Source organism: Oncorhynchus masou, unplaced genomic scaffold (genome assembly GCF_036934945.1).
Source record: "Oncorhynchus masou masou isolate Uvic2021 unplaced genomic scaffold, UVic_Omas_1.1 unplaced_scaffold_1451, whole genome shotgun sequence".
NCBI classification, from domain to species: domain Eukaryota; kingdom Metazoa; phylum Chordata; class Actinopteri; order Salmoniformes; family Salmonidae; genus Oncorhynchus; species Oncorhynchus masou.
This window is the reverse complement of record NW_027004487.1, coordinates 57,501-75,000: the sequence shown is the minus strand read 5'-3', so window position 1 is coordinate 75,000 and position 17,500 is coordinate 57,501. Positions and strand designations below refer to the sequence as shown.

Genomic DNA, 17,500 nt, shown 5'->3' with positions numbered 1-17,500 from the left:
TCTCTCTCTCTCTCTCTCTCTCTCTCTCTCTCTCTCTCTCTCTGTCTCTGTCTCTGTCTCTCTCTCTCTCTTTCTCTCCTTCCATCTCTTTGTGTCTTGAAAGTAATGCAGAGGGCTGAATTAGTCAGAGCTTCAAACAGAAAGTCAAATCCCCAGAGTACTGTTGACGCCTTAGATATAGCTCAACTCACACACGCTCGCCTCACATACTAACTACTACACACCCTCAGAGACATACTAACTACTACACACCCTCAGAGACACACTAACTACTACACACCCTAAGAGACACACTACTACACACCCTCAGAGACACACTAACTACTACACACACCCTCAGATACATACTAACTACTACACACCCTCAGAGACACACTACTACACACCCTCAGAGACACACTAACTACTACACACACCCTCAGAGACACTACTAACTACTACACACACCCTCAGATACATACTAACTACTACACACCCTCAGAGACACACTACTACACACCCTCAGAGACACACTAACTACTACACACCCTAAGAGACACACTACTACACACCCTCAGAGACACACTAACTACTACACACCCTCAGAGACACACTAACTACTACACACCCTCAGAGACACACTAACTACTACACACACCCTCAGAGACACTACTAACTACTACACACCCTCAGAGACACACTAACTACTACACACCCTCAGAGACACACTAACTACACACCCTCAGAGACACACTAACTACTACACACCCTCAGAGACACACTAACTACTACACACCCTCAGAGACACACTAACTACTACACACCCTCAGAGACACACTAACTACTACACACCCTCAGAGACACACTACTACACACCCTCAGAGACACACTAACTACTACACACCCTCAGAGACACACTAACAACTACACACCCTCAGAGACACACTACTACACACCCTCAGAGACATACTAACTACTACACACCCTCAGAGACACACTAACTACTACACACCCTCAGAGACACACTAACTACTACACACCCTCAGAGACACACTAACTACTACACACACCCTCGGAGACACACTAACTACTACACACCCTCAGAGACACACTAACTACTACACACCCTCAGAGACACACTAACTACTACACACACCCTCAGAGACACACTAACTACTACACACCCTCAGAGACACACTACTACACACCCTCAGAGACACACTAACTACTACACACCCTCAGAGACACACTAACTACTACACACACCCTAAGAGACACACTAACTACTACACACCCTCAGAGACACACTACTACACACCCTCAGAGACACACTAACTACTACAAACCCTCAGTGACACACTAACTACTACACACCCTCAGAGACACACTAACTACTACACACCCTCAGAGACACACTAACTACTACACACCCTCAGAGACACACTAACTACTACACACCCTCAGAGACACACTAACTACTACAACCCCTCCCTGCTTTCTTCCTCCCTTCCTCCTATCTGTCTGGCTGTCCATCCATCCCTGTTTCTACCTGTCCCCCCCCACATTCTCCTGATCCTAAACACCAAGCTTTCTTCCTCCCTTCCTCCTATCTGTCTGGCTGTCCATCCATCCCTGTTTCTACCTGTCCCCCCCACATTCTCCTGATCCTAAACACCAAGCTTTCTTCCTCCATTCCTCCTATCTGTCTGGCTGTCCATCCATCCCTGTTTCTACCTGTCTCCCCCCACATTCTCCTGATCCTAAACACCAAGCTTTCTTCCTCCATTCCTCCTATCTGTCTGGCTGTCCATCCATCCCTCTTTCTACCTGTCTCCCCCCACATTCTCCTGATCCTAAACACCAAGCTTTCTTCCTCCATTCCTCCTATCTGTCTGGCTGTCCATCCATCCCTCTTTCTACCTGTCTCCCCCCACATTCTCCTGATCCTAAACACCAAGCTTTCTTCCTCCATTCGCCTTTTCTTTCTCTCTCTCTCAATTCAATTCATTTCAATTGGCTTTATTGGCAAAGGAAACATATTTTTACATTTCCCAAAAAATAAAGACATTGCAAATGTCATAGTATAACTATTTACAGTGTTATAACAATGTGCAAATAGTTCAAGTTCAAAAGGCTAAATGAACAAGTATCTCTCTCTGCCTCTATCTCTGCTCCCGAACAGCACTTCTCTGTTTCTATGCACAGAAGAGAAATTGAGATGTCAACTTAAATGAAGTCTCAGTGGGATCCTTCAGTGGCGTTCGCCTGCTTCGACTGTGGATGTGTCCCAAACGGCTCTCTTTTCCCTTTACTGTGTACTACATCTGACCAGGACCTATAGGGCTCCACTGCACTCTAAATGGACTACAGAGTCATTTGGGACGCAGACCATGACTTCTTTGATGGTAGCTGAGCTGAAGAGAGAGCTCTCTGAGGGAGAGATATCACAGAGCCTTTTACTGTGGCATAGAAACAGACAGCCCTTAGTTGGAGAGATCAGTGACAATGGTCTGACCAACTTTGCTCTGTGCTGCCTTTACACACGCACGCACACACACACACTCTCTCTCTCTCTCTCTCTCTCTCTCTCTCTCTCTCTCTCTCTCTCTCTCTCTCTCTCACTCTCTCACTCTCTCACTCTCTCTCTCTCTCTCTCTCTCTCTCTCTCTCTCTCTCTCACTCTCACTCACTCCCTTAACGGTTACATAACGAAAAGACATGGAAATATTCAGAAACACTTGTTAATTCATGCCATTTATCTCTCCCCTATCTCTCCCTCCCTCTCTCTCTCCCTCCCTCTCTCCCTCCCTCCCTCTCTCCCTCCCTCCCTCCCTCCCTCCCTCCCTCCCTCTCTCCCTCCCTCTCTCTCTCTCTCCCTCCCTCTCCCTCCCTCTCTCTCTCCCTCCATCCCTCCCTCCCTCCCTCCCTCCCTCCCTCCCTCCCTCCCTCCCTCCCTCCCTCCCTCCCTCCCTCCCTCCCTCCCTCCCTCCCTCCCTCCCTCTCCCCTATCTCTCCCTCCCTATCTCCCTCCCTCTCTCCCACCAGACTCTCTCTACCAGAGGAGCCTCCCAGTGCCCCTCCTCAGACGGTGATTGCCAGTGGTCGTACTAACCAGTCCATCATGATCCAGTGGCAACCACCCCCAGAGAGCCACCAGAATGGACCGCTCCAGGGATACATCATCAGGTGAGACACAGAGCGGATTGTTCCAGGTTGAAGATGGAAGGGGTCAATGACATTCATCTTGGTTATTAACCTGTATAACACCACTTGGGTCATGGTCACAATCCTATTGTCTTCCTCCTCCCCTTCCATCTCTTTTCACCCTCACGTTTCCCTTTCTGCACTGTCTAACCATCCCTCTCTCTCTCCCACCCTCCTAGGTACTGTCTGTCAGGACTACCAGTAGACTGTCAGATGAAGAACATCACCAGGCCAGACCAGAATAACCTACTCCTGGAGGACCTCATCATCTGGACTAACTATGAGATGGAGGTGGCAGCCTACAACCGGGCTGGGAGGGGTACCTACAGCCACAAGGTTACAGAGTGGACCCTGCAGGGAGGTGAGGATAGATGGCGTCCATGTCACAGTGGTTAGACACAGTTCTCCAGCTTTAACGGTTGAGAAGTGACATACTTCTCGTAGCTCTCTGTGGGACATAGAACCACAACACAGCCTATGCTGCTCTGTACCATCACTCATTCATATATCCTTATGTACATATTCTTTATCCCCTTACACTGTGTATAAGACAGTAGATTAGGAATTGTTAGTTAGATCACTTGTTGGTTATTACTGCATTGTCGGAACTAGAAGCACAAGCATTTCGCTACACTCGCATTAACATCTGCTAACCATGTGTATGTGACAAATAACATTTGATTTGATTTGATTTGAACAAGCCCACGCCTCTGTAGCTTTCTGAGGAACGGTTATTCAGTCACACCCCTTCTCTTCCTATCTCATGTTTTCTCTCCTCTCTCTCTCTCTCTCTCTCTCTCTCTCTCTCTCTCTCTCTCTCTCTCTCTCTCTCTCGTATCTCCCTCCATCTCTCTCCCAGTCCCCACTGTCCCACCAGGTAATGTCCAGGCTGAGCCATTCAACTCCTCTACAGTCAGGCTGACCTGGTCAGCTCCTAGCCCTCAGTTCATCAATGGCATCAACCAGGGATACAAGGTGGGCAACAGAGAGCAGAGACCCTGACCAGAGACAAACATTCTTATTGGATGTGCAGTAGAATGACCTGTTCTGTAAATATGTTTCTGTACTGGCATACACTGCCCTCTAGTTGTTAGAATAAGAACTGCATTCTCCAGCATTAGAAGTACCAGTACCACAACAGATCCCTATAAACCAGCTGCAGTGTTTTGTTGTCTTTTCTCTTATGACATTTTTAAACTATCCCTCCGTCTGTTTCCAGCTGTTGGCGTGGGAGGCGGGTCAAGAGGAGGATGTTACCATGGTGACAGTGAGACCTAACTTCCAGGACAGCGTGCATGTGGGCTACGTGACTGGACTGAAGAAGTTCACAGAGTACTACACCTCTGTCCTGTGTTTCACTACACCTGGAGACGGCCCTCGCAGCCCACCTCACAGACTACGCACTCACGAAGACAGTGAGTACCACAGTCATATAACTATACCAAACCGGTAGGCACTCACGAAGACAGTGAGTACCACAGTCATAACTATACCAAACCGGTAGGCACTCACGAAGACAGTGAGTACCACAGTCATAACTATACCAAACCGGTAGGCACTCACGAAGACAGTGAGTACCACAGTCATAACTATACCAAACCGGTAGGCACTCACGAAGACAGTGAGTACCACAGTCATAACTATACCAAACCTGTAGGCACTCACGAAGACAGTGAGTACCACAGCCATAACTATACCAAACCGGTAGGCACTCACGAAGACAGTGTCTCACAGACACATAACTATACCAAACCTGTAGGCACTCACGAAGACAGTGAGTACCACAGTCACATAACTATACCAAACCGGTAGGCACTCACGAAGACAGTGAGTACCACAGTCACATAACTATACCAAACCTGTAGGCACTCACGAAGACAGTGTCTCACAGTCACATAACTATACCAAACCGGTAGGCACTCACGAAGACAGTGTCTCACAGACACATAACTATACCAAACCTGTAGGCACTCACAAAGACAGTGAGTACCACAGTCACATAACTATACCAAACCGGTAGGCACTCACGAAGACAGTGAGTACCACAGTCACATAACTATACCAAACCTGTAGGCACTCACGAAGACAGTGTCTCACAGTCACATAACTATACCAAACCTGTAGGCACTCACGAAGACAGTGAGTACCACAGACACATAACTATGCCAAACCGGTAGGCACTCACGAAGACAGTGAGTACCACAGTCATAACTATACCAAACCTGTAGGCACTCACGAAGACAGTGTCTCACAGTCACATAACTATACCAAACCTGTAGGCACTCACGAAGACAGTGAGTACCACAGTCACATAACTATACCAAACCTGTAGGCACTCACGAAGACAGTGTCTCACAGTCACATAACTATACCAAACCGGTAGGCACTCACGAAGACAGTGTCTCACAGTCACATAACTATACCAAACCTGTAGGCACTCACGAAGACAGTGTCTCACAGTCACATAACTATACCAAACCGGTAGGCACTCACGAAGACAGTGAGTACCACAGTCATAACTATACCAAACCTGTAGGCACTCACGAAGACAGTGTCTCACAGTCACATAACTATACCAAACCGGTAGGCACTCACGAAGACAGTGAGTACCACAGTCATAACTATACCAAACCTGTAGGCACTCACGAAGACAGTGTCTCACAGACACATAACTATAAAAAACCAGTAGGCACTCACGAAGACAGTGTCTCACAGTCACATAACTATACCAAACCTGTAGGCACTCACGAAGACAGTGTCTCACAGTCACATAACTATACCAAACCAGTAGGCACTCACGAAGACAGTGTCTCACAGTCACATAACTATACCAAACCGGTAGGCACTCACGAAGACAGTGAGTACCACAGACACATAACTATACCAATCCTGTAGGCACTCACGAAGACAGTGTCTCACAGCCATAACTATACCAAACCGGTAGGCACTCACGAAGACAGTGTCTCACAGTCACATAACTATACCAAACCGGTAGGCACTCACGAAGACAGTGTCTCACAGCCATAACTATACCAAACCGGTAGGCACTCACGAAGACAGTGTCTCACAGTCACATAACTATACCAAACCGGTAGGCACTCACGAAGACAGTGTCTCACAGTCACATAACTATACCAAACCTGTAGGCACTCACAAAGACAGTGTCTCACAGCCATAACTATACCAAACCTGTAGGCACTCACGAAGACAGTGTCTCACAGTCACATAACTATACCAAACCGGTAGGCACTCACGAAGACAGTGTCTCACAGCCATAACTATACCAAACCTGTAGGCACTCACGAAGACAGTGTCTCACAGTCACATAACTATACCAAACCGGTAGGCACTCACGAAGACAGTGAGTACCACAGTCACATAACTATACCAAACCGGTAGGCACTCACGAAGACAGTGTCTCACAGTCACATAACTATACCAAACCTGTAGGCACTCACGAAGACAGTGTCTCACAGTCACATAACTATACCAAACCGGTAGGCACTCACGAAGACAGTGTCTCACAGACACAGACAAAAGCAATTCTATTTCCACATGATTTTATCGACCCGAAGGCCCCGGACTGTACTGTGTTGGCTCAGATATTCTTTGTCTGCGTAACTGGGCCAGCGCAGTACAGCTTAGTCTGTCACAAATTGGCCCAGGTAAAAAGGGTATTACAAACTATACACTACTGTAAAGTATATGGTACTACTGTAAAGTATATGGTACTACTGTAAAGTATATGGTACTACTGTTAAGTATACAGTACTACCGTAAAATATATGGTACTAATGTAAAGTATATGGTACTATTGTAAAGTATATGATACTACTGCAAAGTATATGATACTACTGCAAATTATATGGTACTACTGTAAAGTATATGATACCACTGTAAAGTATATGGTACTACTGTAAAGTATATGATACTACTGTAAAGTATATGATACTACTGAAAATTTTATGGTACTACTATAAAGTATATGGTACTACTGCAAAGTATATGAAATTACTGCAAAGTATATGGTACTACTGCAAAGTATATGGTACTACTGCAAAGTATATGGTACTACTGCAAAGTATATGGTACTACTGCAAAGTATATGGTACTACTGTAAAGTATACGATACTTGTGCACTAAACATACTGGACACTCACTGTATAATCCTTGCCTTGCGTGTGTGTGTGTGTGTGTGTGTGTGTGTGTGTGTGTGTGTGTGTGTGTGTGTGTGTGTGTGTGTGTGTGTGTGTGTGTGTGTGTGTGTGTGTGTGTGTGTGTGTGTGTGTGTGTGTGTGTGTGTCCAGAGCCTGGTGCCGTTGGTCACCTGAGTTTTACAGAGATCCTGGACACATCGCTGAAGGTCAGCTGGAAAGATCCCAACGAGAAGAATGGAGTCCTCACAGGTACTGTACCTAGTATAGTATAGTATCTAACCCTAACCTTCTCTAGAAAGACCCCAACTAGAAGATCAGAGTCCTCACAGATGACTAGGCCTACTGTAGTCATGGTCTACAGGGTCAACCAAACAGGGTACTGTGGTAGCTAAAGAATCTATCTCTGTGCAAATGGCCAATAAAGATCTATTCTATTCACTTCTATAGGGAAAGGGGGATACCTAGTCAGTTGTATTTTAGTCTCGTTATGTCCTCTGTATCAGTCTAACCAGCTGTGATGTCCCTCTCCGACAGGCTACCGTATCTCGTGGGAGGAGTTTAACCGGACCAACACCCGGGTCACCCACTACCTCCCTAACCTGACCCAGGAGTACCGGGTCACCGGGCTGACCGCCCTCACCACCTACACCATCCAGGTGGCTGGGATGACCTCCAAGGGACAGGGTCAACTCTCTTCTTCTACAATATCATCTGGAGTTCCCCCAGGTTAGTACCTCCCCCTAACCCTCCCCCAGGTTAGTACCTCCCCCTAACCCTCCCCCAGGTTAGTACCTCCCCCTAACCCTCCCCCAGGTTAGTACCTCCCCCTAACCCTACCCCAGGTTAGTACCTCCCCCTAACTCTACCCCAGTTTAGTACCTCCCCCTAACTCTACCCCAGGTTAGTACCTCCCCCTAACCCTCCCCCAGGTTAGTACCTCCCCCTAACTCTACCCCCAGGTTAGTACCACCCCCTAACCCTCCTCCAGGTCACTATCTCCCCATAACCCTCCCCCAGGTCAGTACCTCCCCCAACCCTACCCCCAGTCCCTTAACCCTAACCAGTCCCCTAACCCCAGCCATTCCCTAACCCCAGCCAGTGACAGTCTCACCTTTTCCCTCCAAATGCTCTTATGGTTTTTGGTGTGACTCACTGTGTCTCTCCTCCTTTATCTCCATCCCTGATCTCACTGTCCCTCCTCCTTTATCTCTGTCTCTGATCTCACTGTCCCTCCTCCTTTATCTCTGTCCCTGATCTCACTGTCCCTCCTCCTTTATCTCTGTCTCTGATCTCACTGTCCCTCTTCCTTTATCTCTGTCTCTGATCTCACTGTGTCCCTCCTCCTTTATCTCTGTCCCTGATCTCACTGTGTCCCTCCTCCTTTATCTCTGTCCCTGATCTCACTGTGTCCCTCCTCCTTTATCTCTGTCTCTGATCTCACTGTCCCTCCTCGTTTATCTCCATCCCTGATCTCACTGTGTCCCTCCTCCTTTATCTCTGTCCCTGATCTCACTGTGTCCCTCCTCCTTTATCTCTGTCCCTGATCTCACTGTCCCTCCTCCTTTATCTCTGTCTCTGATCTCACTGTCCCTCCTCCTTTATCTCTGTCTTTGATCTCACACTGTCCCTCCTCCTTTATCTCTGTCCCTGATCTCACTGTCCCTCCTCCTTTATCTCTGTCCCTGATCTCACTGTCCCTCCTCCTTTATCTCTGTCCCTGATCTCACTGTCCCTCCTCCTTTATCTCTGTCTCTGATCTCACTGTCCCTCCTCCTTTATCTCTGTCCCTGATCTCACTGTCCCTCCTCCTTTATCTCTGTCTCTGATCTCACTGTCCCTCCTCCTTTATCTCTGTCTCTGATCTCACTGTGTCCCTCCTCCTTTATCTCTGTCCCTGATCTCACTGTGTCCCTCCTCCTTTATCTCTGTCCCTGATCTCACTGTGTCCCTCCTCCTTTATCTCTGTCTCTGATCTCACTGTCCCTCCTCGTTTATCTCCATCCCTGATCTCACCGTGTCCCTCCTCCTTTATCTCTGTCCCTGATCTCACTGTGTCCCTCCTCCTTTATTTCTGTCTCTGATCTCACAGTGTCTCTCCTCCTTTATCTCTGTCTCTGATCTCACTGTGTCCCTCCTCCTTTATCTCTGTCCCTGATCTCACTGTGTCCCTCCTCCTTTATCTCTGTCTCTGATCTCACTGTGTCCCTCCTCCTTTATCTCTGTCTCTGATCTCACTGTGTCCCTCCTCCTTTATCTCTGTCCCTGATCTCACTGTGTCCCTCCTCCTTTATCTCTGTCCCTGATCTCACTGTGTCCCTCCTCCTTTATCTCTGTCCCTGATCACAGTGTCCCTCCTCCTTTATCTCTGTCTCTGATCTCACTGTGTCTCTTCCTTCTTTATCTCCATCCCTGATCTCACTGTGTCCCTCCTCCTTTATCTCTGTCTCTGATCTCACTGTGTCCCTCCTCATTTATCTCCATCCCTGATCTCACTGTGTCCCTCCTCCTTTATCTCTGTCTCTGATCTCACTGTGTCTCTTCCTTCTTTATCTCTGTCTCTGATTTCACTGTGTCCCTCCTCCTTTATCTCTGTCCCTGATCTCACTGTGTCTCTTCCTTCTTTATCTCCATCCCTGATCTCACTGTGTCCCTCCTCCTTTATCTCTGTCTCTGATCTCACTGTGTCTCTTCCTTCTTTATCTCCATCCCTGATCTCACTGTGTCCCTCCTCCTTTATCTCTGTCTCTGATCTCACTGTGTCTCTTCCTTCTTTATCCCCCATCCCTGATCTCATTGTGTCTTTCCTCCCCACTATACAGAGATGCCGGGCCCGCCAACCAACATAGCCATCTCCAACATCGGCCCCCGCTCTGTAGCCCTGCAGTTTAAACCTGGCTATGACGGCAAGACGTCCATCTCACGCTGGCAGGTTGAGGCACAGGTGAGAGACACATCCATCAATCAATAAATCAATGAATCAAGCAAGCAAGCGCACAATCAATCAATCAAACTTTAAGTGAATTTTATCTCTATCTCTATTTTATCTTTATCTCTCCCTTTTTCTCTCTCCCTTTTTCTCTCTCCCTTTTTCTCTCTCTCTCTCTCTCTCTCTCTGTCTTTCTCTCTCCCTCTTCCCCATCAAACCCTCATCTCCCCCCTCTCTCTCTTTTTCCTACACTCTCAACCCCCCCTCATTATGTCCTCTGTAGATTGGTATAATCGGGGAGAATGAGGAGTGGGTGATGGTCCACCAGTTGCCCAACGAGCCTGATGCCCGCTCCCTGGAGGTCCTGGACCTGAACCCCTACACCTCCTACAGGTACAGTACAGCTACAACAGATACCTGACACTACACCTCCTATAGGTACAGTACCGCTACAACAGATACCTGACACTACACCTCCTATAGGTACAGTACAGCTACAACAGATACCTGACACTACACCTCCTATAGGTACAGTACCGCTACAACAGATACCTGACACTACACCTCCTATAGGTACAGTACAACTACAACAGATACCTGACACTACACCTCCTACAGGTACAGTACAGCTACAACAGATACCTGACACTACACCTCCTATAGGTACAGTACAGCTACAACATATACCTGACACTACACCTCCTATAGGTACAGTACAACTACAACAGATACCTGACACTACACCTCCTATAGGTACAGTACAACTACAACAGATACCCGACACTACACCTCCTACAGGTACAGTACAGCTACAACAGATACCTGACACTACACCTCCTATAGGTACAGTACCGCTACAACAGATACCTGACACTACACCTCCTACAGGTACAGTACAACATCACTAGTACAACTACAACAGATACCTGTCACTACACCTCCTATAGGTACAGTACAACATCACTAGTACCGCTACAACAGATACCTGACACTACACCTCCTATAGGTACAGTACCGCTACAACAGATACCTGACACTACACCTCCTACAGGTACAGTACAGCTACAACAGATACCTGACTCTACACCTCCTATATGTACATTACAGCTACAACATATACCTGACACTACACCTCCTATAGGTACAGTACAACATCACTAGTACAACTACAACAGATACCTGTCACTACACCTCCTATAGGTACAGTACAACATCACTAGTACAACTACAACAGATACCTGTCACTACACCTCCTACAGGTACAGTACAGCTACAACAGATACCTGACACTACACCTCCTATAGGTACAGTACCGCTACAACAGATACCTGACACTACACCTCCTATAGGTACAGTACCGCTACAACAGATACCTGACTCTACACCTCCTATATGTACATTACAGCTACAACAGATACCTGACACTACACCTCCTACAGGTACAGTACAGCTACAACAGATACCTGACACTACACCTCCTACAGGTACAGTACAGCTACAACAGATACCTGACACTACACCTCCTATAGGTACAGTACCGCTACAACAGATACCTGACACTACACCTCCTACAGGTACAGTACCGCTACAACAGATACCTGACACTACACCTCCTACAGGTACAGTACCGCTACAACAGATACCTGACACTACACCTCCTATAGGTACAGTACAGCTACAACAGATACCTGACACTACACCTCCTACAGGTACAGTACAACTACAACATATACCTGACACTACACCTCCTATAGGTACAGTACAACATCACTAGTACAACTACAGCAGATACCTGACACTACACCTCCTACAGGTACAGTACAGCTACAACAGATACCTGACACTACACCTCCTATAGGTACAGTACCGCTACAACAGATACCTGACACTACACCTCCTACAGGTACAGTACAGCTACAACAGATACCTGACACTACACCTCCTATAGGTACAGTACCGCTACAACAGATACCTGACACTACACCTCCTACAGGTACAGTACCGCTACAACAGATACCTGACACTACACCTCCTACAGGTACAGTACCGCTACAACAGATACCTGACACTACACCTCCTATAGGTACAGTACAGCTACAACAGATACCTGACACTACACCTCCTATAGGTACAGTACAACATCACTAGTACAACTACAGCAGATACCTGACACTACACCTCCTACAGGTACAGTACAGCTACAACAGATACCTGACACTACACCTCCTATAGGTACAGTACCGCTACAACAGATACCTGACACTACACCTCCTATAGGTACAGTACCGCTACAACAGATACCTGACACTACACCTCCTATAGGTACATTACAGCTACAACAGATACCTGACACTACACCTCCTATAGGTACAGTACAACTACAACAGATACCTGACACTACACCTCCTATAGGTACAGTACAACATCACTAGTACAACTACAACAGATACCTGACACTACACCTCCTATAGGTAAAGTACAACATCACTAGTACAACTACAACAGATACCTGACACTACACCTCCTACAGGTACAGTACAACTACAACAGATACCTGACACTACACCTCCTATAGGTACAGTACCGCTACAACAGATACCTGACACTACACCTCCTACAGGTACAGTACGACATCACTAGTACAGCTACAACAGATACCTGACACTACACCTCCTATAGGTACAGTACAACTACAACAGATACCTGACACTACACCTCCTACAGGTACAGTACAGCTACAACAGATACCTGACACTACACCTCCTATAGGTACAGTACCGCTACAACATATACCTGACACTACACCTCCTACAGGTACAGTACAACTACAACATATACCTGACACTACACCTCCTATAGGTACAGTACAGCTACAACAGATACCTGACACTACACCTCCTACAGGTACAGTACAGCTACAACAGATACCTGACACTACACCTCCTACAGGTACAGTACAGCTACAACAGATACCTGACACTACACCTCCTACAGGTACAGTACAACATCACTAGTACAACTACAACATATACCTGACACTACACCTCCTATAGGTACAGTACAACATCACTAGTACAACTACAACAGATACCTGACACTACACCTCCTACAGGTACAGTACAACATCACTAGTACAACTACAACATATACCTGACACTACACCTCCTATAGGTACAGTACAGCTACAACAGATACCTGACACTACACCTCCTATAGGTACAGTACAACTACAACAGATACCTGACACTACACCTCCTATAGGTACAGTACAGCTACAACAGATACCTGACACTACACATCCTACAGGTATAGTACAACATCACTAGTACAACTACAACATATACCTGACACTACACCTCCTATAGGTACAGTACAACATCACTAGTACAACTACAACATATACCTGACACTACACCTCCTACAGGTACAGTACAGCTACAACAGATACCTGACACTACACCTCCTATAGGTACAGTACAACTACAACAGATACCAGACACTACACCTCCTACAGGTACAGTACAGCTACAACAGATACCTGACACTACACCTCCTATAGGTACAGTACAGCTACAACAGATACCTGACACTACACCTCCTATAGGTACAGTACAACTACAACAGATACCTGACACTACACCTCCTACAGGTACAGTACAGCTACAACAGATACCTGACACTACACCTCCTATAGGTACAGTACAGCTACAACAGATACCTGACACTACACCTCCTACAGGTACAGTACAGCTACAACAGATACCTGACACTACACCTCCTATAGGTACAGTACAACTACAACAGATACCTGACACTACACCTCCTACAGGTACAGTACAACATCACTAGTACAGCTACAACAGATACCTGACACTACACCTCCTATAGGTACAGTACAGCTACAACAGATACCTGACACTACACCTCCTATAGGTACAGTACAACTACAACAGATACCTGACACTACACCTCCTACAGGTACATTACAGCTACAACAGACACCTGACACTACACCTCCTATAGGTACAGTACAGCTACAACAGATACCTGACACTACACCTCCTACAGGTACAGTACAGCTACAACAGATACCTGACACTACACCTCCTATAGGTACAGTACAGCTACAACAGATACCTGACACTACACCTCCTACAGGTACAGTACAGCTACAACAGATACCTGACACTACACCTCCTACAGGTACAGTACAACATCACTAGTACAGCTACAACAGATACCTGACACTACACCTCCTATAGGTACAGTACAGCTACAACAGATACCTGACACTACACCTCCTATAGGTACAGTACAACATCACTAGTACAGCTACAACAGATACCTGACACTACACCTCCTACAGGTACAGTACAGCTACAACAGATACCTGACACTACACCTCCTATAGGTACAGTACAACTACAACAGATACCTGACACTACACCTCCTATAGGTACAGTACAACTACAACAGATACCTGACACTACACCTGATAAACGTCCTCACATAGTTATTCTGGTTTTCACATACTGACCACACAATACACCCATCAGTGTTGGTCTCTATTCCACTTGAAAGGGATCAACATTCAATTAATGAGCAGAAAAGTCCATACCCTCTGAATTGAAATGGGATTGGACCCCAACCCTGATTCCTGTGTTCCCCATGTTGTAAACATAGCTCCTACCAGAACATCCTGTGTCCCCCATGTTGTAAGCATAGCTTCTACCAGAACATCCTGTGTCCCCCATGTTGTAAGCATAGCTTCTACCAGAACATCCTGTGTCCCCCATGTTGTAAGCATAGCTTCTACCAGAACATCCTGTGTCCCCCATGTTGTAAACATAGCTCCTACCAGAACATCCTGTGTCCCCCATGTTGTAAGCATAGCTTCTACCAGAACATCCTGTGTCCCCCATGTTGTAAACATAGCTTCTACCAGAACATCCTGTGTCCCCCATGTTGTAAGCATAGCTTCTACCAGAACATCCTGTGTCCCCCATGTTGTAAACATAGCTCCTACCAGAACATCCTGTGTCCCCCATGTTGTAAACATAGCTCCTACCAGAACATCCTGTGTCCCCCATGTTGTAAGCATAGCTTCTACCAGAACATCCTGTGTCCCCCATGTTGTAAACATAGCTCCTACCAGAACATCCTGTGTCCCCCATGTTGTAAACATAGCTCCTACCAGAACATCCTGTGTCCCCCATGTTGTAAACATAGGTCCTACCAGAACATCCTGTGTCCCCCATGTTGTAAACATAGCTCCTACCAGAACATCCTGTGTCCTCCATGTTGTAAACATAGCTCCTACCAGAACATCCTGTGTCCCCCATGTTGTAAACATAGCTCCTACCAGAACATCCTGTGTCCCCCATGTTGTAAGCATAGCTCCTACCAGACATCCTGTGTCCCCCATGTTGTAAACATAGCTCCTACCAGAACATCCTGTGTCCCCCATGTTGTAAGCATAGCTCCTACCAGAACATCCTGTGTCCCCCATGTTGTAAGCATAGCTCCTACCAGAACATCCTGTGTCCCCCATGTTGTAAACATAGCTCCTACCAGAACATCCTGTGTCCCCATGTTGTAAACATAGATCCTACAAGAACATCCTGTGTCCCCCATGTTGTAAACATAGCTCCTACCAGAACATCCTGTGTCCCCCATGTTGTAAACATAGCTCCTACCAGAACATCCTGTGTCCCCCATGTTGTAAACATAGCTCCTACCAGAACATCCTGTGTCCTCCATGTTGTAAACATAGCTCCTACCAGAACATCCTGTGTCCTCCATGTTGTAAGCATAGCTCCTACCAGAACATCCTGTGTCCTCCATGTTGTAAACATAGCTTCTACCAGAACATCCTGTGTCCTCCATGTTGTAAGCATAGCTCCTACCAGAACATCCTGTGTCCCCCATGTTGTAAGCATAGCTCCTACCAGAACATCCTGTGTCCTCCATGTTGTAAACATAGCTCCTACCAGAACATCCTGTGTCCCCCATGTTGTAAACATAGCTCCTACCAGACATCCTGTGTCCCCCATGTTGTAAGCATAGCTTCTACCAGAACATCCTGTGTCCCCCATGTTGTAAGCATAGCTCCTACCAGAACATCCTGTGTCCCCCATGTTGTAAACATAGCTCCTACCAGAACATCCTGTGTCCCCATGTTGTAAACATAGATCCTACAAGAACATCCTGTGTCCCCCATGTTGTAAACATAGCTCCTACCAGAACATCCTGTGTCCCCCATGTTGTAAACATAGCTCCTACCAGAACATCCTGTGTCCCCCATGTTGTAAACATAGCTCCTACCAGAACATCCTGTGTCCTCCATGTTGTAAACATAGCTCCTACCAGAACATCCTGTGTCCTCCATGTTGTAAGCATAGCTCCTACCAGAACATCCTGTGTCCTCCATGTTGTAAACATAGCTTCTACCAGAACATCCTGTGTCCTCCATGTTGTAAGCATAGCTCCTACCAGAACATCCTGTGTCCCCCATGTTGTAAGCATAGCTCCTACCAGAACATCCTGTGTCCTCCATGTTGTAAACATAGCTCCTACCAGAACATCCTGTGTCCCCCATGTTGTAAACATAGCTCCTACCAGACATCCTGTGTCCCCCATGTTGTAAGCATAGCTTCTACCAGAACATCCTGTGTCCCCCATGTTGTAAGCATAGCTCCTACCAGAACATCCTGTGTCCCCCATGTTGTAAACATAGCTCCTACCAGAACATCCTGTGTCCCCCATGTTGTAAACATAGCTCCTACCAGAACATCCTGTGTCCCCCATGTTGTAAACATAGCTCCTACCAGAACATCCTGTCAAACCCATGCTGACATCCATACCTTCCTGTCTGTCCTCCCCTGTAGGTTCCGTATGCGCCAGGTGAACATAGTGGGGACCAGTCCCCCCAGCCAGCCCTCCAGGAAGATCCAGACCCTGCAGGCGCCTCCAGATATCTCCCCCTACAACGTCACCCTCCGAACAGCCTCAGAGACCAGCCTCTGGCTCCGATGGGTGGTGCGTCCTGACTAGATTATTTCCTCTTAAGGGCACAAGGCAACACAGACATGCATGTACACAATATCTGTTTCTCTGTCAGTCAGTCTCTGTTTATCTGTCAGTCTCTGTCTGTCTCTGTCTGTCTGTATCTCTGAATCTCTGTTTCTCTGTCAATCAGTCTCTGTCTCTCTGTATCTCTGTCAACCAGTCTCTG

General features: G+C 46.9%; 1 protein-coding gene across 1 annotated transcript in view; it reads left to right on the top strand.

Moving 5' to 3' along the window:
• LOC135530886 (protein sidekick-2-like) overlaps positions 1 to 17,500 on the top strand; it is a gene marked incomplete at its 3' end in the record, with an annotated part of 130,942 nt that overhangs the window by 60,864 nt on the left and 52,578 nt on the right. Inside the window, exons 15-23 of the mRNA XM_064959060.1 lie at positions 3,025 to 3,165; positions 3,363 to 3,544; positions 4,043 to 4,158; positions 4,403 to 4,598; positions 7,491 to 7,589; positions 7,875 to 8,066; positions 10,160 to 10,281; positions 10,550 to 10,659; positions 17,154 to 17,304. Coding sequence (XP_064815132.1) covers positions 3,025 to 3,165; positions 3,363 to 3,544; positions 4,043 to 4,158; positions 4,403 to 4,598; positions 7,491 to 7,589; positions 7,875 to 8,066; positions 10,160 to 10,281; positions 10,550 to 10,659; positions 17,154 to 17,304 — 1,309 coding nt within the window. The remainder of the gene's footprint in view (positions 1 to 3,024; positions 3,166 to 3,362; positions 3,545 to 4,042; positions 4,159 to 4,402; positions 4,599 to 7,490; positions 7,590 to 7,874; positions 8,067 to 10,159; positions 10,282 to 10,549; positions 10,660 to 17,153; positions 17,305 to 17,500) is intronic.